The 25,677-nt window shown below is 40.2% G+C and overlaps 1 protein-coding gene across 1 annotated transcript in view; it reads right to left on the bottom strand.

The window, feature by feature from the left end:
• The window catches only part of BANK1 (B-cell scaffold protein with ankyrin repeats 1), a 246,241-nt gene that overhangs the window by 218,664 nt on the left and 1,900 nt on the right, over positions 1-25,677 (bottom strand). Inside the window, exon 2 of the mRNA XM_019470552.1 lies at positions 25,344-25,493. Coding sequence (XP_019326097.1) covers positions 25,344-25,493 — 150 coding nt within the window. The remainder of the gene's footprint in view (positions 1-25,343; positions 25,494-25,677) is intronic.

Here is a 25,677-nt window from a genome sequence, read left to right as displayed (position 1 = left end):
AAAACAAGATACTTGATCTGACACTGTTATTCTGTGCTTGTTTTTAATACTTGTGCATCTTCCAAGAAACAAGGACAACAATTATTCACAATTTGGAGAGGGTGATGGCAAAATCCACCCTCAGTATCTCTTAAGATTTGACCACATACTTTCAGTTCTACTAGCATTGCCTGTCTTCGGCTGTGTTGGAGCAGGCTAGCTCCATGACATACCCTGCAGTCCTGCCTCTATCACCAAGCTCCTTTCAGTTACTGCCTGCTGCTTGCACCTGGGTTTCCTCCTCAGGTAGTCAGGGTGCGAAAGGCTGGGAAGAGGGTGTGAGTCTGAACATCATATTGGGTCAGCACACTGTTTGCCCTTGCAGACCTGGTGGCTGGGGAATAGCCTGGTTCCAATAGGAGAGAGGGAGATTTTAGTCTGTTTATACAAAGGCTGACATTTTTAGGACAAAGTAGCATCAAATTAGGAAGGAGAGGGATGCAGAGATACTAAGAGGCAAGGACTGAATGAATTACCAAAAAGCAAGTAAGAAAGGATGACAATTATTATCTCCTATTACTGAGAGATTATAATGGCCTAAAGACAAAGATTAAAAGAAAATGTTCACAGACATCTTTCCTTGGTGTGATGGTGATTCTGCTGCATAGATCTTACTGAGTCTAGTAGGAGTTAGGCAGCTCTGGGGTGTGGAGCTCTTTGAAGCAGTATTTTACCGTCTCTCTTGAAATATGTATAGAAACGTATGCTACAGAAATCTTGCTCTTGTTATATAATTTTAGTGTTAAAATTTAGCAGTCACCCTTCTACCAAATGCAATGTGACTGACTGTTCTTTGATGCCTACAGACCATCAGACAGACCAATGCACTCAGGGGCTTTGCGTGAAGAATTCCCTGGCCACAGATACTTCTGTAATTACTGCCCTGCTGTAAAATGAGATTGTGCACACCTGTCTGACATGTGAGCCACACAATCTTCTTTGACTTTTCTAGGCCCTGATGAAAAGAGAGACACATACTGCTACAGTTCCCATATCTAAAGGATTAATGAGGTTATTTAGTAAGTGTTACACAAGTTATGATTGATCTGGAAAAGTAGCATAGAAGTATCACCTTATTTTGCAAGGAACAGGGTAGGGCAGGAGCCTGGCTTGCATTTACAAATATTATCTTTATTGTGTTGGAAATTTTATTTCAGTTGGAAATACATTGATGTGATAAGAAAAAAAAGGGAAAACTCTGACCTCATTAACAGTTGTAGCGTGGTTGCCTTCATTATGAAAAGGAGGTGACTAAGGGAGGTATGACAGGTCTCAAACGATATATCGTTCAGAGAAAGCAGGTAGGCAGTGATTACTCACTATTTCTTACAGTTCAAGGCTTCTGCTACACTCACACAATCAAGTGACTTCAGGAGGTAGTTGTGCAGGCAATGCAGAGTGAATTGGTGCAGCTTGTTAATTCATGATGTTGTGAAGACAAAGAGTGCCAAAGAAAGGACTAGGCATTCCTATGGGAGACAGGTCAGTCAATGGCTATTCAAAGTTTTTTCAGGTGCAGTTTTCAGCTTGGGAAGTTCTTAAATGACTGGTTAGGAAGGTGGTTGAGTATTTAAAAGAATGGATCGTTTCATAACTGTTCTTCTTGCATTTCTTCCCTAGATAAGTGCTAATAGCCACTGACAAAGAGTGGATAGTGGAGCCGGAGGGATTTGCAGTCAAATGTAGCTGCCTTTATGTCCCTTTTTCCTGAACTTTGTGGTTTTCCATAACATAAGCTGTTCATAACACTGAGAAATTACTCATTTTTGTGGCATTTTCTTGGCTTTTACCATCTGATGGGATTCTCATTTAGACCAGCACATGGGTTCTCATTTTGCCTATGCACTGGCATTTGTGATGAGGTAGAGGGACTGTCCTGTCAAAATCACTCTGACCTTGAGCAACTGTTGGATACTTGCAGTTCTAGAGTAAGTCTTCTCAGAGTGAGAGCTGTGTTTAGTAGCAGGAAACACTGACTCAGATTAAAAAAGCCCACCTTAAGTGGGCTTAAATACCAAACTTTCTGCAGACACTGTGATTTTTAAATTTGTGCTATAAACTGGAGTCATTTTGTCATCACTTCTAATCCAGGAAGGACTTCAGGATTCCTTCCTGTGATGGTGAATCGCTAGTGATGGATACATTTTCTAGTGCTGTAACTACATTGCTAGAGTGGATAGAATATTTTTCCCCACTTCTAAGGACAGCTCCATTTGCAGCTTAAAGAACTCTTTCAAAATGAACTGAATCACTTGGTAGTTAATAATAGCCTGGCAGTAGGTAGTAGATTTTAGAATGAGCAATGGCAGAAAAACTGAAGGGAAACTTGTTTTCACCTATAGGGCTTTCTGCTCCCTGCTCCTTAATTTAGGTACAGAAAATTAAATGTTGACTGACCATGAAAATGTATGGTACAAGCTAAATATTGGGTGCAGGCTGGACAGAAGATACGTTAAGTACTTACTTCCTGGAAGGTCGATTTTTAGTAAATATGCATGCTTAAATATGAAAGTTAATTCCTCAGCATCATATACTTTAATGCGTGGCTGACCTTCCTCAAAGCTCCAAAAGCAGCTCTGGGTAGCTTCATTAGGTACATGTTCCCCAGCTTCAAGGTTTAACGTGAACCCAGCAAATGATCAATCTATGTAGTTACATCAGTTTTGCATGGCCATTAAGCGTTAAATGGATACAAGTGACTATAACTCATTTGCTGCCCAATTTATACACCCTGTATACAAAGTCTTTTACTGCATTTCTGTCACCACTGTATTTCTCCAAGCTTATGCTTATATTTCACCAATTTCAACAACATGCCAATAGAACGGAGCAGAATGGAATTCTATTTGATGTTGTGCCTGAAAGTCTGAAGAGACATTATATTAGAAAGCCACGGAAGAAAATCAATGCAGTGATCGGTAACTATACAGATTAATTAAGGCCAGAGGCAAGGGATTAAGCCCAGCACAATCCTTTATGCAGTCTGATTGCAAACACAGTTGTAAGCAAACTTCTCTAAGAGTGCTCAAAGTTGAAGGTCACGTTGTGTGGCATTGACAAGGCTTTTTCCCCCAGAATTTCAGAGAGGACTCAAATTTCTCTCAGTCTCTGTATGTAATAAGGTACTGGTGACACTGTGGCCATGTGCATGAAACCTTCAGTGTTCCCTGTGCTGCTGTGATGTGGAATGGCATGTCATTTGTTTGGTCATTTTCTCCAGATTGGCAATTGCATTTTAGATTTTTTTTCCCCCAGATTTGTATCATGATAAATCATTGTTATCAATGCACAGATTCCTTATGAGGGGACCTTTGCCTGCTGGAGCAAGTTCTACATTATTACTTGTCTGTATGACTTCCTATGATAATTAGAAGAATAGTGCTAATTAAGTAGTACCGAAAGTGTCAGAGGGATTGATTTGGTTCTGCCTTGGACTGTAATCAACATAATCTCTTCTTCTGCACCCTACATGGAATGTCCTACTCTCATCTTGTTGCTCAGATGTGGCAAAACTACTTGCAGCATTGTAGCCCAACGACCAGTAATATTTTTAGTTAATGTAGCAAACTTTTGAGGTTAGAAGCTTTTTTTTAAATTAAAACCAAAAAAGAGTTGAAGACTTTTCCCAACTTCAGTCCCTTTGAAGCAATGCTCAGTTGGCAGAGTGGCCAGAGTCACTAGAGTAAGGAAAAACACATATGGTGAGAACATGAAAATTCTGATAAAGCAAGTAAAATCCCAGCTGCAAACACATGGAAAACCCTTCATTACTGACCCGATCATCTTCATTTCATGGAAAACACCAACTGCTGCAAATCTAGTTAATTAAAGTGCGTAAAGTCATCTATTGTTATAATCCCATCACAACTAGGAGTAACTCCTCTTTGGTGCTCTGTATATGTAACATATTCAATGTGTCACTGAAAATGATGTATCTCAAAGCAAATGCAGTTCCTTAATGCTCGAAATGCAGCTTTCCAGAACTGTGTTCTCTGCTGAAGGTTTTCCGTAATCGTGGAACCAAGATCTCTGATTTGAAGAACTTTATCAGCACATCCTTGTGCAACTTTAGTGCATTGCTCACCCTCCATATAAAGTAGAAGCACTTCTATCTTTACACATCCCACATGTACTGTAGCTCCAAAATATCTCCCATTTACAGAGCTTCTGTAACAATTACTCTTTGTACAGTGTTTTCCAGGTCAAACAGTTCTTTTTAAATAATTGATTAGCTCTGTTTTGGTTATACAGTTATTCATGACCTACTCTCAGTTTCCTCTGATTTTTTTCACTATTTGTAGTGCTTACCCAGGTAGTCCCAGTAAAAACCTATGGTTTCTTTGGGAATCACTCACCTTTACTGTGCTTTTTTATTTGTTATCATAGCTAGTCACCTAAATCTTATAGGATTATTTTTATTTTCTGATTAGGTAGTTGACACTTTTTATGCAAGTGTTTCACAAATGAGCTCTGCTGTGAAAGATGGGGATATAATTACGCTACTGTAACTATGGGGAGGCTAATAGTCACAAGCATTTAATTAGCATCCAGAAGTAGCTTGAATGCTTCAAAAGAAGTAATTATTGCGTGGCTTACTCCAAACAAAATACATCCTTTTGTTAAAAATGCATTAGCAAATTGAGGATTAGATTTGTGCTTTTGGGGGGGAGGTTAGGGTTGTCAGTCAGACCTGTGATAGACACTGGTATCACAACATTACTGTGTTGCCCAGTGACGTCTGAGGACAACACAGAGAGTACTGAACAAATTGTACCTGCAGCACAGAAGGTGCCAGAAACCACTCTCAGCTTAACTGAGTGCATAAACCCAGAAATGCTTGAATATACGGGAAAGGAGCAGCATAAATAAAATGTTATTTCCTAAGAGAGAAAGTGGAATAGATCAAACAGACTTCGAGTGAGAAAGAAACAATCATACTGTGGAATCTCCCAGGAAAAGAAAGGGAATTTAGCTTCCCAAGATTGTTCCAGTATATGGTGTTAAACTTTTATTACAGAACATTGTTTTACCCAGCTCTTTTCACAAGTGAAGCAGCTCTCTAGCTTCTTAGGATCCAGTCTGACTGATCTAGAAATACCCGTCTCTCGCGCTCTGTCTTTTTTTAATTATACAACGTGCTTGGCAGTAGTCATCTTCATTTACAATAGCTCACTGGAGACCAAGCACCATTAACATCCCTTTGTGGTTTGATTCCAGGAGCTTGTGTCTGTCAGTTTGGTTATATAGACTTTGCTGTCACTTTTGCAGTTTTGTCTGTCTGCCCCTTTGCCTTTCCAGTCTCCAGCCACTAAGGAGCCTCTGGACTTCAGAATTAATTTTGCCATGCCCCATTAAACACAGTTATTTTATCAGTCTTGTAATGTTTTTACTGAGTCTGTTTGCAGCTGATGTAGAAGGATCTCTTCAGATACTTGCTGATTATGTCCCGATAGCTTTTGTTGGTTTGTTTAAGTCTTAATTGTAAAGTTCTAATGTTGGGCCGTGCATACGGTGCAGGGCAGCTCAGGGCTGTGTCAGGACAGCAGGCTGCAGGGCCTGTGCCCAGCTGGGGTGGTGTGGCCTTTGCAGCCAGGGAGCGCAGCTTTCTCCCGAGTCTGTCCCCAGCCACAGTAACCAGTGCATGTGTGCACCTGAGTATCTCTGTGTAAGGCTTAAAGGGCATGTGCTGTTCCTAATAGAGTGAAGGGCCCTTTTATGCTATGGAAAACACAGATTTTGCAACATTAGGGACTTGTCAGAAGTGTGAGGATGAGACCCAATTTGCGTGTTCATCCACATAAATGTGCATGTATTTTCTACTTGCATGTACAATAACGGATACTGTAAAAGTGAAGCTATTTCATGGCTTCCTTTGGAAGGTACCATCTGCTTCAATGTAATATTAAACATTCAGGACTCTATTTATAAACAAGAAGAGGTGTAGACTTCAAAGCTGGATTTGCTCATCCCAGCGCTATGGCCACCTCACAAGCTATATATATATATTTAATATGATACAGATCTACAGACCAAGCCCTGTATGTTTAAGTGAAGGAACAGAATGTGAAAGTGAAGGCTTATACACCCTCCTCCCCAAGCTTAAACTAGAAGCAATCAGTGGGCGATAATTCTTCTTATCATTCTACTTTCATTAAATAATCAGCAGCATGTGAAAATATATTAGAGAAATAGAAATTGCATAGCTGCTTTGCTATGATACAGATGTATTTATAAATAGATACTGCAAAAGAATACCTATTATATTGATCTAACAGTTTAGCTTTAGTCTTGCCACTAGAAATTGTTTACTGGTCAAAAGATAAAATTGGTTGTCCATGACACGTTTGCACATATGGTATTCGGATTTGATCCAGTTTCTGCCTGAACCAAGTAGCCAAACCCAGGCATATGAAAGAGTGCAGAGAGGTTTGTGGCTATCTGTCTGAGCTAACCCATGGAGCAAAGCAAGCCAGGGTTTATCTGTTTTCTACATGAAGGCAAGAGAGGAAACCACTTAAAGCCAATACTTATCAGTTGAGTAGTTTTGGTTTTGTATTATGTCTTTGTATTCAAATGATAAATTGTTCTGTGAAGCAAGGACCTTTAAAGGACACAGTCGTGGTGTTTGCTTCCCTACTTTGGGAAACAGCCCGCCAGGTTACAAAGTGGTTTACAGTTAAAGGCAGGTTAACATATCCACTGAAATAGTTAGCAAATTCTTTAATGTTTTTTAGTAATAATGATGATTTCATTACTGAATTCTCAGAATCTACTTTTGTTTTTTTATACACTAGCTTTGAATTGGGAAACATAGTGTTTCAAATATGATCCAAAGAAAAATGAGTAACTTGTAAGATAGGTTTACAAATAAAAAGTTGAATCTTTCATAACCATGCTCTCACGGTTGCCAGGAGTATCATCTGCCAGCAGTATTGGTTTCAACCATCTTTAGTCAGACAGAACTCCTGGATCCATTTGAAAAGTTTAAGCTGTCTTTATTATAAGTTCAAATGGGTTGCAGATGTGAAAAAAACCCACCTTTTTGATACACCCACAAATAAACTTGAGATGAAATCTAAGTGCAAACAAATGGAGTACTTTTTGTGATAGAGAATATGAAAGCACAACTAGCCGAATTGTAAATTGATTTATTTTCGGAACTTATGTTTGACATTCTGGGCTGACAATGAAAAGTCATTTTGACATTTCACATTGAAAAGCTACATTCACTTCCTGCCATGGTTGGCTTACACTGCCATCAATGTGTACTGCATTTTCCCTCAGGAGGCAAGGTACAGTGCAGACTTTCTGCTCCAAACCTCCCTCTCATTAGACCCATGAATTTGGGCCTTTATGTGGATTTGGGACAGGAAATGACATAGAACTTCTTTGTTAAAATATTATGTTTTGATGGGTGTTTCATCAGAAACATTACATGGACGTTTAATCAAAAGTTTACAGGGGAGAGGAGGAGAAGGCTATAAACTTACTCATGTGTGTGCTTGTTTTGTATGTCATTGGATTGCAAACCAGAGAAGAACAGATCTGTGTTCCTAGGAGTTCAAATGTTTAGTAATGCAGAATTTAATCATTAAGATGGGGTAGCCTCTCCAAACTGCATATATTCTGTTCGTCCTGACTGAACCACGATATTTGACCAGGAACACATCCAGCTGTAAAACTGATTTCCTTCAGCATGTAAATAAGGTGTGTATCTTAAAGACAATTGTGACATGATTAAAGACTATAAAATCACTGCTAAATGTGAAGATAATTGCCACCAAGCTAGAAGATAGAAATACCCGTAGCCTGAAACACTTCAGACTTACTTTCCATACATTTGAAAGCACAGGTTATTTATTTATCTCCTATTTTATATGCCAGAATCGTGCATGTGCATATGTTTATAGGTATGTACTTGTCTGTTTATAAAGAATGAAAATTATTTATTGCCACTAAGATGTACATAAATAAAGATGAGATCCCTGCTCAGTGACTCATAGGTTTTATCCTGCAAGGTTTTGAATGCACAGAAGAGATGATGAGTGTCTCAAAGTCCCTCCCATTGAATCAGTGGGAAGGGATTTTTTTACCTGTCTTGGAATTGGCTCAGGATGTAGCAGATCCTAATAGGAAAGACATTAAGAGTCATTCAATTCCACAGGTGTATTAAGTCTGTAGATGCATTGGCTGAGGAATAAACCTTTGCACAGGTTGTTTTTTATTTGTCTGGTGGTAGACATTAGTGAGACAAGGTAGGTGGTTGACTGGATTGTTACAAATAATTTCTGAAGGAGATTTGAGTCTGCTGAGTGAGAACCGGGTACAGAAATTTTTTGGAAGAACATTCTGCATACTATACATAATTTTGGGAGAGGGTTAGAAATGCTTTTTTATTGAAAAAATAAAAAGCAACAAAGAAAATGTTGATTGCATTCGGATAAGACATTTGTACTGCCTTTGCCTTGTCATTGCTAGAACCAGTGGAGAGACAGAATGTTTAGACTTGAGAAATTTATACTAGAAAGAAAACAAATGCATGGATGTATAATTAAAAAAAAAAACGTCTACAGAAGGCAGATAGAAAAATTTCAATTCGCCGGGCCAAGGGGTGAGCAGGGTTCACTGTAACTGAACAATTGTAAATGCAGAACTGACGGAAAGACTGTTCTTTCCATGTAAATATTTAGACTATTGGATTCAGTGGTGGAAGCTACATTTGGGGTCAGCCTCTTTATCTGGTTACAGAAAAGAATCTTCTAAAGTACCTGGAAAACAAGTATATCCAGAGTTATAATATTAAATGCACAGAAAATACATAATCATCAACTCTCAAGTTTCAGAGAACCAATGAATTTCAAATAATTAAATTTTGGGAGGGAATTTTTTCTGGAGACATGTCTCAGAAATCGTCTACTGTGTACTTTTTTGTCTGTATTAATAGCAAAATACTAAACTAGATGGACAACAACAGTATGTCTTGATTTCTCATGGCCCAATGTTTTGAAGTAGATGCGTGCCTTAATGTTTTTAAGTACTTGGGAGTCGAAGACTCTAGTGAGATTTTCTAAGCTGCTGAAGCATCCAATTAATACCAAAATCAACAAAAGTAAAAGCGGTTTTCTGCAAGTCTTAATGTTACGGCTCTGGGAATACCTAAAACCAGATTAAAAGCTGATGTAAATTACCAAAATACTATAAATTGGCCACGATTCCTGCTAGAGCTTATAAATTACTATTTTTTTGGTCATGGTCCTATTGTATCTAGATTTAAGCCTAAGGTATCCACATCCATACAAATATCATGCATCATTTTACTCGATTCAGCCCTTTTCAAATGCTGCATGAAATCCTTTCCCCTTTCTGAGGCCCAGGGAAAACCTCTGACACCAGTAGACAAGGAATTTACCCAGTTCATTAGTGCAGGATTGCTACTGAATGTGTAAGTTCTATTAAAAAAAAAACTAATTTAGCTCTACCATGGAGAGCATTTCATTCATCTCACCTGCAAACTTAAATCAGGGACTAGCAGCTCAACTTCATGGGCAGAAAGCTCAGTTTCCTCGGGGTAGAAGGGAGAAATTGGTACCTAGGTAAAATTCTGGGGTTAAGGGACTGTATCGATGCTGTGGTCTTCTCCAGTGCTACTACCAGAGCGAGCCTTGCTCCCTTCCAGACTTAGACATATACATGCAGACGTAAATATCACATGTAGGTAGAGATACATGCAAAAGGTTTTGTGTAATTTGTTTGTATACCCAGCCTTTTCTCTTTTAATCGATACTTGATCACGAGGCAGATATTACAAAAGTTGTATGGCTGTAAATAATGATCAACTCATCTCAGTTCCACAATGATTACACTTCTAGGGTCTATGTACGGAAAGCATGTATAATTCCTCTCTATAATCACTTTTCCTTGCATCCATAGCTATCCTTTTTTCAAGTTTTGGCAGCTGGGTAGCTGGTAGTAATTTAAAATGAGGACTAAGAAGGAATCCCATCTACAAAGAGACCTTGAGTAAGATTTAAATCTGAAACACAAGCAGAATGATGAATAATTCTGGCCATCTATAATTTCTTATTTTAAAATTAAATCAGTTGCTAATTCGGTTTGACATAATAGGCCCAATCTTACCTTCCTTATTTATCCCATAGATGTGAAATGTGAAATCTGAGTAGCAATGAATGGAGAAAGGATAAGTTCTAGGTGAGATATTGTGCAGTGTTTCAGTCTATCTTTACCTGAAAGAGATGGTTATGGGCCTTCCATGAAATAACACAGATTTATGAACACTCTGTACTTGGATTTATAACTTTATTCATGTTTATAAACCATATTAATCAATAAGCATATTTATGAACCATATTAATTCATAAAAATGTTTCCTTGCTCCATCATGTAATATGTTCAGCTCTCACTCATGGTTTGTTTGATCAGTTGAGAGTCACTAGCATGGGAGTGGACTATAGCAGATGCACATTTGGTTTAGTTTTATAGCTGCACGCTCTCTGATATACATGCTCCATTAAAAAATCCTGATTGCTAGAGTTACAATACCATCTGATCCTGACAATTATTTTTGCAAACACTGGCCCTTGAAGCCAGTCAGCCTCCTCTGTCCTATCCTTTCTGGCTGCTGAGTCCCTGTTCTTTGCAAAATGTTGACAAAACACTGGTGCTACTGAGTGTCTATTTAATTTTTGACTGATTTTCCTGCTGCGTGAGATCACTGGCAACTGCTAGAACACACTCTTGCTTTCTCAAACTTTGTGTTTATTTCCCTGAAGATCTTGCCATCTGCTGTGCTCAGCTGCCCAAATAAGTAAAATTTTCCATGTCTTATATTTTTTTTCCTGAAAACATTATCTGTTCCCTCGATCTTTCCAGTTTTCGTCAGGTTCTTTATGATCAGTTCATCTCTAAATAACATGTATAATAACAGGCCGTGTTACCACAAACAGGAGTATTGATTTTGGCAGAAGGACAGAGGTTGCTGAAGCAACGTTCAGTAAGTAGCATTCCAGATCCTATCTAGACATCAGCCAACAGATCTGTGGGCAACAGATTCATATATGATGCTCTTTGTGCAGTGTATATTTTGTTGGCCTTACTTAGCATTTACACTTTGTTCCAACTTGCTTACTGTTGCCAACCCCAAGTGTTCAAAATCATGAAATTGGCTTGAAAGCGATAATGCTTTAAGCAATAATACATTTAGAAGTTCTTAACCCAGAGTGCTTGCACTTTCAAGCATTTTCCCGTAGCTAGCAGGAAATGTGCTTTCTTGCAGGGCGGGCAGAAGTGACAGCAGATATTCACACAAAATACTGTGACCCCCTCTGAGCTGAGAAAACATCAGATATCTCACTTTTGAGAACTCCTTCATGCTGGCTGAGTGGCTGAGTTACTCTTGATTTATACTACCATAAGTAAATGAGAATGCTGCATAAGTAACTTATAAAATGACTGTGTGCAACAAAAATAATGTATTTTTTCACCTGTTAGAACTTTTATGATCACTGCCCCTCCCTACTGGTTCTGTATTATTTCTCTTTAAGAATCAAGTAAACAAAAGCTCTTGGAGATGGAAGGGCATGCTGTGCAATTAAATAGAGAACTGAAGCAGTGAAGACATCCATGCTGCCAGACTGGTTAGTTCTTATGTTAATTGGTTTATGCCTGTCATCTGTACTGCTCTGTGATATCACAAGATCAGTCTGAGCATACCCTGGGTCAGCCTGAGCCTCGCTAGAAGTCATCACATTATCAAATGGGAATTGGGCTCGACTGTATGGAAGTACTCTCTTCCTTTGCCTTGAAATGTGTTCAGAAATAGAAATGTGGCAAAAAAAAAAAAAAAAGACCCCAAAAGCTTGAATACCTCAGAGTCAGCTGTTTGAAAACTAGAACTGGGACACAGAGCAGAGATTTCTTGTGAATTTTAACTCCAAATCTATTTTGTCTATAGCTTCACCAAGCAAGCTCTTCACATTCTTATATCCAGGTCCTCATTTATTTTTCTCTCTTAGGTGATTTCTAGTGGGATGAGAGTGGGAGGTTGAGGGAAAGAGCAGAATGAAGAATGAATGAGTGTTGTTCGCATGCGGATCCCGGGGACTCCCATAAAATCTAAAAAAGAAACAGTGGAGGAGGATGTGACTGGCTGCTGAAAGCTCTGTGGGCTACATCCTGCCTGTGGCTAGGCCAGAACTTGCACACCCTTTTTGTTTGTTTTCTTTTGTGTGTACGCTAGGTCCTGAGACGACGCTTGCCACAACGGCGTATCTATCTAATACAAAAAGAGAGACCATGCCTTGGCACCACATCCTTACTGTCGGTACACACGTACTGTGCACGCTTGGTTTGCTAATTATCTGCTTTATACAGATAGGAAGCTAATGTGAACTAGCACGATGTTACAAGGACAAACTTTCACTGTGGGAACCATGTTAGGGTTTTTTCTCCAACACAATCTGAATTTTTGTCCCACAGTGCAGTGTTTTTCCCCAGCTCTGTAAAAATTCTCTGAAATGTCTTTATATCACTTCATGTAGTTCAGCAGAGTGTAAAATAACCTCTTGGCATTTGCTTTAGTTCTGTCACATTCTGTTTACAAATTCAAAAGGACCTAACATAAATAGCTGTCAACACTTACATATTACTGTGATTCACTGACTTCACCACAAGAATTTTGGTACAGCGGCAGAAAGAGCATCAGCATAAAAATCTTATCTTGAAAGCCACTGCAGTTGTTCATCTCTCTCTCAGTGAGTGTGCACAGTGAATCTAATTGTGCTACTTGAGATGTAATTACACAGTTGCCAGAAGAGGACATCAAAATGGTACCTCAGCATTAGTGTGTGGGCCTGAACCACTCAGAGTGAAGGGCTTTCTTTTTCTTGTTCTGCTACAATAGGTACTGCTTTGATCATCTAGATTTAAAAACTCATGTAAATAAGGGGAAAAGGGAGAAAAGAGAAAAAAGAGAAGAAATCAGTAAAATCAAAGCGTGTATGTCTCTTCTTCTGTAACTTTTGTTTAGTCATAGGTCAAAATTTCTAAAATTCTATTGAATTTTTTGGGGGGATAAATTCTGACAGAATACTACTATGCAATTTTCAGGCCCGAGGAGTGCAACTTTAAGGAAAGACTATTTGGGGTCTCTTGTTTGTAATAGCTATTTAATATCTAGCCATAGACTAGGAAAGACTTGCAGCACTGATAGCTAGCTGCCTACCTGTGGTCCTGTGGCCTATGAAATCTCAAACCTTTCATGTGAAAAGCCATCAGCACACAGCAAACATTGTAGACCGGGATTTAAATCATGTCCGCTGTGCCACGGGAAAGGAGAAGCAGAGAGACTTGTTGATCCACTCTTGCATAACTGTGTGGTGGACAAATACGCACCTGGCATGTGTAAGATTTTGAAAAAGCACTAAGCTCCAGGCTTTCCTTTTCAATTCTTGAAATAAAAAATGTAGAAACGCTGGAGGAGAGTTTGTATTGCAAAATGTCAAACAACTAACTCATTTGTGGCTACAAGAGGTCTATGCAGGCAGGACTGTGATATCCCCAGCTAGTTCAGTTTAGCCTTACTGTCTGGAAATGCAGTCCCGGGGACCTCAGTTTGACACCCCACCTAAGAGGCCTGGTGTCTCTGAGACCACCATGTTACCTCACTTTGGTGCTGGCTCAGGGGGCTCTGAATTGCACAAGGACTATTCTGGGCAGCAGAAATATCCTAGGAGACATATTTAGCTCTTGTGAAAGCTTGTGGAGCTTCACTGAAATAAATGGACTAATTGACAAGTAAGGTAAAACCACTGGCTTTAGTGGTTTTCATGCACAGGCTGAATGGACTGAGTGTTGTCTTCTCTTTTTTTTTTTTTTTTTAACAAAATTGTAAACAAGGTGCATTGTAGGGCACAGTTCTGGCTAAAATGTTCCATCTAGCTAGTCCGATTGATGAAATTCATCTGGCAATCAAATGGATAACTGGATAAAGTTGAGCAAAGTAATGATGGACTATGAGCAATAACTTGTACTAGTATCACTAGAAAGATGTCCCATTGTGTCAGTGCCATGAAGCAGTCAGGTAAGAGACTTTGTCACTGGGCTTTTAAGAGAAAGAGTTCTGTGTTTTCATGTATGGCATATTTTACTTGCCTACAGGTACTCAGTGTGGAGTATTTAGGAAAAAGACTCACATAGTGAGCAGGTTGGATTGATAAATTTGCTGGCATGAAATGCCATAAAGAACTTTCTGAATTAATTGGAGGTGGCAGGATGACACAGGGCATCCAGCATTCAAATATGTGATTCCTAGGAATGAGAAGCTGCCATGGATTCTAGCTCTTTGGATAGAAACTAAATTTTTATGCAAAGAAACAAGGCATGAGCTGTCGAAACTGCTGCACTGTTTTCTTGCTGCCTGGTCTGGGTGACCAGTGCTCCAAGAGAAAGCTCCATCAGTGGGGGATGAAGTTTCTTTCTGGCAATGGCTGGTGAGAGCGGAGTGGAGTTTTTCTCTTTATTCTCTCTGACCCCTCTTTGCAGGGGGCTAAGACCGTCTGCCAGAACTTTAATTATGCTCAGGTTTACTGTGGCTTAAACAAATTAAATGATGAAAACATATAGGTGTATCAGAAGAAATCCTGACTGCAGTGCCTTGGGAGTCTCAGCAGCTTTGTCTTGGTCAATGCAGGGTTAAGTGGTGTGACTTTGGCGAGCTGCTACCCTTTTGTTCTCTAGCTGTAGCTAGTCACTATGTTATTTTTACCGGAATACAGTTCTTCATTTTCAGGCTATTAAAAAGATCTGATTAAAAAAAAAACCCAAACATTAACAAAAATGTACAAACACAGGGTTCACATTTTATGGGAATTTTGCTTTGGTTGCACTTGAAGCCATGCTCTCTTCCACTTGTACACATTCTGTTGTATACATTGTATATTCCAGTATGACTGGTACACCCACAGAAAGCTAATTTTAAGTGCTTGATATTCTCAACAAAAGTGAATTCATAAATAGTGTGCATTACCAGTATTTGTGCAAATTGTTTTACACTTGACTGTGTTTCTGAGTGTATTTCCTAGCCACTAAAGCCCTTAGGACCGTCTAGTCTAACCTTCTGCATAACAAGGCCAATGGTTTCTACACCAAGTTCAGTATCTTGCAATTGAAGCAGACAGCATCTTTTTATAGACATCCAGACTTGATTTAAAAGCTCCAAGTGTCACAGCATATTCCAGGGCAAGCAATTCCAATGGTTAATTACCCGCACTGTTAAAAATGTGTGTCTTGTCTCCAGTTTGAATTTTGCTAAGTTCAGCTTCCAGGCTCTGCATCTTTGAATGTGAAATGTGAAACTCTCTTGTTGTTGATTACTTATATAGCTTATCCGCACAAGAAAAGGAAACGATTCTCTGCGGTTGGTGGGTAGGGTGGACAGAAGGGTGTTAGCATTCCTGCCCTTCTGCACAAGCAATTATGAAAGATGCCAAGCGGTGGCTTTTAAAGCCCTAAAAGGATAAGCCCTAGCAGGAAGTGGCAGGAGCAATAGGAGAGGCCTTGAATTAAAATAAATATATACTTTTAGTCTAGCATAAAGTAAGTGAAAGGCTAGAAAGCATCCGTTTACTGCTAAATACCAAGAAATTACAAACCTTCTCTCTTCTTCCTCCCTCATTTGGGCATTCAGCATACTCTTAGGAGAAAGTCAATGTAATTCTTTTAGCATTAATTCATATAAGTTTTCCTGTATAATCTTCATGTAATGTGAACATTATATATGAATGATACACAAAATATGCAGAACTTCAGAGTAAAAGGCTGGTGTCTGTCCCTAGTGGCTCAGCAGCTTCTTCCTCAGCTTTGTGCTAATATTTATTTCATTGGCCTGCCTGATTAACTTTATCCAACGTCTCTGCAGTGTCTCCCCACCAATCTTTTGATTATTGCCAAGGCTTAGCAGTTTCTGGAGTGATATTGTACAGCTTGTCTGGGAAATCTCAATGCAGATGGAAGCTGGCTCCTATGTGTGTTACTGTTGGCAGTGACTATATATTTAGAGCAGTATTAGCAATTTATTTTTTTCTTAATGGGAAAACAATAGATTTACTAAGTTCACCTCTGTTTGTGAGTGACATAGTCAGATTTTACCCTAATGTATTTAGGTAGATACTCAAAGACAGTGGCCAGAGAAAGCTTGAAGTCATGCAAAGTACACGCTCTGATGGGGAAAAATTGGAGACCACTTGCAGTAATGGAGTTTAAGATTAAGAATCTCCAGAATACTTTGGAAAGTGTTTCTGGACACTGTGAGAGTATATTCTGGGAATGCTGTGAAATGGCTCCTTCCTGGGAAAGAACCACTGGAAAATGTCGCATCAGGGACTTATCCATCCCTCCCTATCACTCCATGCCATGGGCTACAACAGAGCTAAGAAGATGAGGGGAAAGAGAAAAAGGGAGGGAGGAGAGGGAGGGGGGGAGAAGAGAGAGAAACGCTCTGATGGGGAAAAATTGGAGACCACTTGCAGTAATGGAGTTTAAGATTAAGAATCTCCAGAATACTTTGGAAAGTGTTTCTGGACACTGTGAGAGTATATTCTGGGAATGCTGTGAAATGGCTCCTTCCTGGGAAAGAACCACTGGAAAATGTCGCATCAGGGACTTATCCATCCCTCCCTATCACTCCATGCCATGGGCTACAACAGAGCTAAGAAGATGAGGGGAAAGAGAAAAAGGGAGGGAGGAGAGGGAGGGGGGGAGAGAGAGAGAGAAGGGCCAGTATTGGGTATTACAAAGGTTATTCTAGGAGAAAGGGAGTGTGTGTGGTACTGCAAGGTGCAATCTACATCATTAAGAGGAAACATGCTGTTATAAAACTTTTCTGAAATGTTGTTCCATGTACTTCTGAAATGAGGGGGGAGGGGGAATAAAAAATCCAGAATAAAAAGAGAGAAAAGAAGAAAGGAAAACAAAGGAGGAAAATTTTGAGGACACCGAAATGGAAGGAGGTGAACCAATCATTCCCCACTGCATATTCTCCATCTGAGCCCATGAATATGCAAGTGAATATCTGAGCAAACATTATCACTGACACAAATTCCCTTCCACAGCATATTTGTGTTGCCATGCGTATGAATAATTGCATTAGTAAGGCAGAAGGTCTGGTTCCCATATTTTACATGCATCTATATTTTATCTGTGGCCATGCTTTGCACTCTAATTATATGGTGCTGGAAACATCCATTCGTCTTGTTTCTTTTCAGTATGAACAAGACCTTTTTTCCAGGTGACCCAGCGCCTAAAAGAAATTGGAGCAAGAATAAAAGGTGTCAGCTAAAGCTAAGTCTGGACAAGACAGAGGCAAAAGGAAAGCATTTTAGTGAAGTGACGGAGGTCAGGTCATCTGCCATCTGGTAGGATCTCAGCGTATCGGTAGACCGTGTTTAATTGTATATCTGCATAGCAGCAATCACTTTCTTCTGTCTTATCTCCTGCCCCTTTCTCTTTGATGTAAGCTTCATTACTAAAAGAGGTGGACACATAGATGAGATGACATGACTACATCCTCTAGCACCCTGTTTCCCAACTGGGGGGAACATGACGCAAGCGCATGGTGCTAACGCTCTCTGTGACTCTCGTGTTCGGCACCAGTCACAGTGTCAGGGCTGCTCCCAGTCTTCAAGTCTCCAGGGACCGACGTATTGCAATGGCATCCAGATCCTCCACTGGTATAGTTGTGATCAGCCCTCTGCCAGCTGACGTATTTAAGTGGAAAACTCCTGAGAATCTGCCAGAGCATGCGTCTCCTGGGCTACTCAATTTTGGAAGTCTCACCAATCCCACTCTGAGGTCAGGATAAGCCCTTGTTAATTTTTAACTCAGAGCAAACCCATTTTTGCAGATATTAGATGAATTCACTACTGAGCAGAAGGCCAGCACTGTAGTACTTAAATATCACTTAAGCCTTATCTGAAGATTTTAATGGGACTTATTTGGTATATGATCTTGGCCTGGCCTCGGCAGAAGGGTTATTTTCACCCGAAATGAACTACTGAGGGCTGACAACACCCTTTGGAAGACGACCAGCAAGAAGTCATTACTCTTGGGATAGCTGTGAACTCCAGGAGAGTGAGAGAAATATTTCCTTCTTAGGCAGAAAGCAGTGTCATATAAAGCAACTAACACAAGTGCTGGGCTTATTGGCAATGCTAAGATAGCAAGAGTAACTGAAAAATATTTACTTACACTCAATAAGCAACATCTTCATAGTTTTGAGTAATGTTAATGTCTGTTCCTTGCTTATGGTTTAAATTATTTTCACAAACCATTAAAGTCAAGATGATGAAATTGTCCCATCCTGTAGAGCACATCTATTTATAGAATGGATGTGCCCTGTACCAATAAGGATCTTTTAAAAGGAAAATATATTAGCTGAGTGCTTTTCAGCTACGTTCTCCAGTCCTGTGCACTTGATTGTCATCATCTAGAGCCATACCAGCCTCTGGGTAGCACTTTTTTAGCAATTCAGAAGATTTATGTGTCTGTTTGCTGTGCTGAATGCCATTCTTTGAATAAGCACAGAGCACTGAAACTTTCTTTTGAGGAGTGAGGGAGGAGGAGGAAAGATTAAAGCAGCTCATGTGCTTCTTACATAAAACTTGAGAAGTTGAAAAGCAATTTGATTAAAACATGATTGAAAGGATGTTCTGTGGCATGTCTGAGGCTGATGTTTTTAAATGATATGTGTGCATGGGGAAGAAGGGGGGAGTTTGGTTGTTGATATTTCTGTTGGTTTTTTAAGGATATTAACACCTAATCTTGCAAGCTGCCCTGCAGGAAAGGCTTGTGGGACTAGTAGGGCACTGCAACAGTGAAGGACTCCCTTTGCAGCAGTTCGTTAAGACAGCAGCCCTGAATTTGCATCCTTGATTGAGAATGTTTGTAGTCAATTAGAAACCTGGTTCTGCCTTACATTAGGGCTCCTCTTCATCACCCCGGGAATATAAAATGGATTTTAAGTGAGTGTAAGTGTAGCTTATAACCATTATAAAGCAGCTTTGTATCTTACAGTGGTTTAAAGCCTTGGGGTAAGTGAGAATCTGGATTCCCAATGTATAAATTATGGCCAGTCTGACTGAAAATTAATTGAAGATTTTTATATTTTGTAATGCTCCCACTAAGCCAACTTGAATAAGGTAGTTACATTTAATTCAGTATAGCAATTGTATTCATTAGAGCTCCTTAAACTGTATGGTAATCTCTGGGTTACAGTGTTTTGCTTTGTAAATATCTGGGAATTTTACAGACACACATTCAGAGATCAGGTTGTTCTGTCCTTTTTTTCCATTCCAAAGTTCCTAGGAAGAGACATAGCACAGGAGGTCAGTATGGAAAACACATTCTAGTCCATTGTTCCTTTTCATATTCACTATGCTTCTTTAAATCATGCATCACAAGACACTTTATATTCTGAGAGTTTTTGGCAATTAAATTCAAGTTTTCAGTGTTTGTTCCTTGGGTATTAACTTATTGTGATTAATTATCTCACCCCTAAGACCAGTTATGGTCTGTTTGTTACCATTGAGCCGTCAGTTGGCACTGATGGCACTTGAATAAATCATTTACTCCAGGATGTGTTCTATGTATGTTACCTTTAAAGTAGGAGGGATTTAATCTATGCTGTTTTCTGGCGATAAAGGCAGCAAAAATAAATAAGTCGTGGCATCTATGAAAACAAATAAGACTCTATTCTTGCAAAAACAATTACACACATTCCTCTTTGTTCTTGTGTCTCTGACAACGGCACTGCTCCTGGAAAAAGGAGGCAGAAAAGCATCCTGGGTATTAAACATACTGAGTATCACATCTGACTTCAGGATCTCTTCAGCTGCTCCTGCCACTAGTAGTTTTTAATACCACATGAGAGTTAAATTAGCTATATATTAGATACATGTTAATTTTGTATTATAAGTATCTTGTTATTTTGCTGTTCGCATTTCCTTCAAATACTGTTCCTTTCTCTCTAAACAGGCATCGGTCTGTCATGTTTGCTACTGCAAGAACATCTTAAAAAAGGAGCAAGCTTTCCTTCCATTCCTTTCTTAATTTATATCTTCTGGAAGATTTTAATATTCAGTGGGATAGCATCTTAAGGCCCATTGCGAAATCTGTATTCTGTAGTCTCCCATTAAAAGCAACGTCTAATTAAGAACCAAAACCTGCAGGATGAACTCTCTGGGAGCGGATGACTAATTCTTGATAGCAGGACTGTGGTTTTAAGCTGTTGCCAGCATCTTGAGAACAGTTCGATGCTGGAAGCTGCTCCCAAGGGTCCTTTCTTGCAGTTTCACAAAGTACTGGCATAGGCGAAGCAGACGAGGTAGATGCTCCTCGTCGCTCTGCAGAGGCTTGGGGATGTGCAGACCAGTAGGGGGAGATGAGGGGATGTCTTTCCACTTCTGGGAGCCTTGGCACTGTTGCCTGCCTTCAGATACATCTATTTGTTCTACACTAAGGCATTTCCACTGCACAAACTTGCAGTGCTTAATTAAAACTATAATTTTAAACATATTTAGGCAAATCAGTGCAGTGTTCTACTGGATACTTAAGTTGAGTTACATCTGCTGCTTGCACCAGTAAATTTGTAGGGACCAACTACTACTGCAGGTCAAGTTTTAAACCAATGCACATTTATCCACACTGTTGGGCTCTGCCTGGGCTACTGGCCCTGCAGCTGGATGCAATAGGGCAACTGGGACTGTGGCCCAGCTGTGCAGGAGCTAAGGCTTGGCTAATTTCCTCTAATAGCAGATGTGTCAGGCAACTCCACCAGTTGCTCTTGGCAGTCTGCAGTGCCATTTGGCTGTAGTTTTGCTTCTGACTCTCTTGCTTTTCATTCTTGTTTGCTTAGTCTTGATCCCTGGTTCCCGTCTCCTTTGTGTTATGCTCTTATACCTCACCTTCTTCCAGCCCTGACTTATAACAGGGACTCTTTGGTCTTCAAACTTCTGGCTCTATGACTTTCTGACTATGCTCTTCAGTTTGGTATGACTCTTTGCGTCTCTGGTGTCTTGATTTATTCTCATGCTGGCTTCAGTACTTGTCTCCAATCTTATTTCTAACCTGGTCTTCACCTTTGGGCTTACTAGGGTAGTCTGGTGAAAGCATATGCCTCTTAAGAAATCTGAAACTGCAGTGTAGGAAACTTGCATTACCTGGCTTCTCGGCAGTATTGGAAAGGGGGCAGATGTGGAAGTCCCTTGCATGTCTTCTCTTGAGTCTGCATACTGCTAGGGATTACAGGCATGACTTGTGGATCAGTTTTGCACCAGAGGCTTAGTTTGAATGCAAATATTCATTCGCAGCCTTAGATGACCATAGCTGTACTTCTTTTGTATTGAAACCTGTTGTAAGCAGGCCAGTTTTGGCAGGGGGTGTAACTATTTCCAGGGTTCAAGGTTATTTTTTTTTTACTTGTGTTCTTTTCTTTTACTATCATCTGTTGACTTTTCAAATGTCATTCAAGCTCTGTATAATTGCTCATGGCACCATTTGTTACTGTTCTCCATGTTGATTCAGCATCTTGGAATTTGGAGTTAACCTGCTTTCCCTCTCCAGTATTCCAGATGCCATTGCTTGCATTTTATTCCAGCACAATTCATTTTGATATAATCTGTTCCATGACTCTCTGTAGAATTATCTATTTTGCTTTGCTTTCTAAACCAGGCACAGTATCATTAACAGTGTGTATAAATTCTGCTAAAAGCTTCAGGACCAAATCCAGAACCTGTATAAATAGCTGAGCCAAAAGACGAACAGATGCATGCAAGGGGAAAACATGCAAAGCTCCAGAGAGGCTGACGATGCAACAGGTTAAGTGCCTGCAGTGGATGCATGAAGACCACACGTGGGGAAAGGAGAGAATACATTTGGTGATGGATTATGTGGCTATGTTTTGCCATCTGAACTTTCCATCCCTTTGCAAGCATAGCCAGAAAGCGTTCGGATGATACAAAGAATTGTTACCTGCTACAGGCCCTTTATCTAGCTCCCCCTTGTGTACTGAGGTAGAATAAGTGTGGGAAACCATTTGTCAAGAAAATCCTCAGACGGGCCCCCTTGATGGTGATCTAAATTGGTACATGGTCCTTTGTATAGGCTTTCTGTGCTGGGGTGAATTTCCTTTCTTGGATATGATGGAGCCAAATGGCATGTGGAGTACTGATAAATTATATTGGCTTTCCAGGGCTAGTATACGGCACTTGCTATCAAATTTATTTTGGTCAGATGTAGACGAATGTAGTTCTTTTGGAAGTTTTAGGTGCTTGTAGTCAGCACTGTGAGTGTGGGCTGTAGCAGAACATTGATTCCACTACGGAGCATCTCCTGAAGACGCGCTGTCAACATAGACTAGTACGTGGTGGTTTTAATCTTGTAGACAGCTATGTTATAGAGATTATGGCCTAGGCAATGGACTTAGATGCACAGATGTGAAGAATCCCCATTAGTTTTTATACTGAAGGGAAGTAAACTGAAATAATTGCAAATCTCTCTTAAAAGAAAAATCAGGAAAATAATCAGTTAAGGCAGCACCAATATCCAGACTAACCTCGTTGCACATATTTTCCATGCAGCCATCATAATACTCGAGCACTCTCTCACTCGCCTTTACTTCCAAGATACTGTCAAACTTACATTTATTACATGTGAAGCCAGAACTTCCAGGGGCTAAAAGCTAATGTGTGTAGGACAGACTCCCTGTAGTTAAACAGTTTTTTTCTAATAATAATGATTAAAATTTTAAACGCTATCTCTTACAATCAATACTTTAAAACAGTATCTTAATTGGTTGAGTCAGTGTGCAAACATATGGTTACATTTCTAGAAGATAATCTTCATCTCGCTGCTGAAATAAAGTCCAAGCAACTTAATCGCTAATTTTTCATGAGACCTACGACAAAGTTTGGAATCTGTTAGTCTGTACGTCTTTACGAAACTCTGGCTTAAAATTACTGCCTTCTCATTGTATGGGCATTTATTCCTCCCTCCACTTCAGCTGGATGCTGCTGCTTTCTGGAGCTGCTGGGTGCTTAAAAGAATTGTCATGTCTCAGCTAAAATGGAAAAGAATCGCTCATCTGAGGCAAAGAGGTGGGGACTGACTTATTTCAGACTTGAAAAAATTCTCTCTCCCCCAGCACTCACAGACCTTGTCTCCAAAATCTGTAATCAGAAATGACTGCTCCTCAGAAGATCAGAGCTTCCAATGTATCATGCTGGGCTTCTATTCTACTAGGGGATGAAATGACTAACGACGCTACTAGGCATTGGTGATGCAAGAGGTCAAGTGTGTTAGAATTTTCCCAGAATTCACGGAGTGTGTTCTTTCCATTCAAAGATGTGATCTTCATGTTCTCCTCCTACTGTTAAATGAGAAAAAGGAATCTAGTAGGACTCGGATCCCATGAAAAAGAAATCCCTCTATAGTAAAGGAGGTCTTTGTGAGGAAAAAGCTGAAGGACCACCTGTGTAGATTGGGAAAAAGGACCAATTTAAGTAATAAGAAAGTTATACAACCTTTACTACTAACATAGGTCTGAAATACAGATTTTTTCTAGTCTGTTACCATTACAAGAGAACAAAGGTGTTCGGGGATTTCTCTCTCTTCCTTTTCCTCCCTCATAGCAAGGATAAGGATTTTGCAAATGCTCCTGAAACAAGTCATGGGGTTAAGATTGCACCACACCATGACAGAGTAGTCATGAGGTCTTATACCTGTGATCTGAACCTTGGCTGTATCATACCTTGCAGAAGTGGCACGATACGTGGTATTTGGCAGCGGTACTCACCTTTGTCTTATGAAAGCTTATCTGAAAACTCCTAAAGAAGAAATTACCTGAAATGGGGATTCTACCTTGGAAAGGAAGGCTAAATGCATTCAACAGATGCGTAATCAAGACCCTCCACAAGATAAAATGAAAGAACTTTACCTAGCCTGGATGGCATATTATAATTGAAAACTTAGAAGCAAAGGAAAACTGTTAAAAAAAAACCTAGATAGCTTTCAGAATTAATATAAACATGCTGGAGTTGTGACACTGAATGTCCTTATATAGCAGCAACAATAATCATACTTTCTTGTTAAAAAATCAGAGCTGAAGTCTTGCCCTGTGACTAATGGGGGAGCAAGTGCAAGCTGGAGAGACCCAGAGTCTCTGTTATTCCAGCCTGTCAAGAAGAATCCAGATGACTCATGCAAACAGCCTGCAGTCACAGAAGAACGGATCCAAACTGGTCCTCCGCGTCTCACGAAGTTGTGGCCCACAAGGTGTAGGCAATACCTGAATTTACTGGCCATACTGCATTCCTAACATGCTGCTTCTCCTTCCGTGTCCAAGCACCGAGTGCCGCTAAGCAGCGCTTCCTGGCAGTGGGGGATGAAGATGTAGGGTTTTTTCTGTCCAGATTCTTCTGTGCACTTGGTGCTTCATGAAGTATGCCTAACATATGGGGAGCCTTCTGCATACTTGTCACGGGCTTCAGGATTTGTTTGGGCATATATAAAATACCCTTGCTTGAGCACTAGCTCTGTTTCACATTCTTGTGTTAGCGTCGCGATAGGAATCTCAGATGGGAACTTTGTTACCCAGCTAGTTTGTGCTCATGGGACAAAAGGATGGTCACACCACATGGAGCTCACCACGGTTGTCGGAACAAGCTGAGAACTCATGCTGTTGTACTGAATGTCAGTCGCATACAATGTCTTCCCATGTTCAGTGAAAATACCACAAGGACAGCCAACAAAATGTCCCCTAAAAATGTCAGGCAAATCAAAGCAGAGAATATGTGTCATAACTGCCATCTTATTTTCTTTGTGGCTTTCTAAAGCAATAGTATCTGCTAAGCAAGCAACTTGTACATCACCCTGGAGGGAAATGGGAAGCCGGGTTAGGTGTCTGTTGATTCTTGGCTCATCTACACAGAAGGTATTCAACAACAACTCTGTAAACATCCCTCTTCCAGAATAGGTGTGCCCTATTTTCCTCTTTAATTAAAACTCACAGCTTTAAACTAAACCGGAACAGCTTAGCCTTATTCTGGAAATCAGTCATGAAATTAGTCAGGAATAGCTCCTCCTGAACAACTGCATGTATAAACAAGCCCTAAACAATATTTATGTTGTCTGAACGACGGGGGACACCGTCACAGATGTGATTTACTTTCCAATCCCCAAAGAAAGATGAAGTAAGAGTTGTCATCTTCCAACTGGGGACAACAAACACTTCACACCCCACGCTTGACCGTTGCGTTTGTCCTTGCCGGACAGTTTGAGGAGACGGTGGGGCTGGACGGGCCCCAGCAGCAAGGCCGAGTGCTGCAACCTGCGCCAGCCTTTTCGGCTAGGTGACCAGCGCCAGATGCGCCAGGCAAGATACACAGCTAGGGGAGATGGGTTTTTTTGTTTTCTTTTATCTGTAATGGAGAGTCTCTTACCCGGCAGGTATATTAGCAACCCCCCAGACTGAAGGATGTTATTTAAGCAGTTTCCCTTTCGTGCAGGCCAGCCCCGGCTGTGCGTGTGTGGGTGCCTGTGCCTGCGTGTGACCGCGGCGGGGGACGCCCC

Source organism: Aptenodytes forsteri, unplaced genomic scaffold (assembly GCF_000699145.1).
Source record: "Aptenodytes forsteri isolate BGI_AS27 unplaced genomic scaffold, ASM69914v1 Scaffold93, whole genome shotgun sequence".
NCBI lineage: Eukaryota > Metazoa > Chordata > Aves > Sphenisciformes > Spheniscidae > Aptenodytes > Aptenodytes forsteri.
The sequence above is the reverse complement of the archived record's forward strand: the minus strand, read 5'-3'. Positions and strand labels throughout refer to the sequence as shown.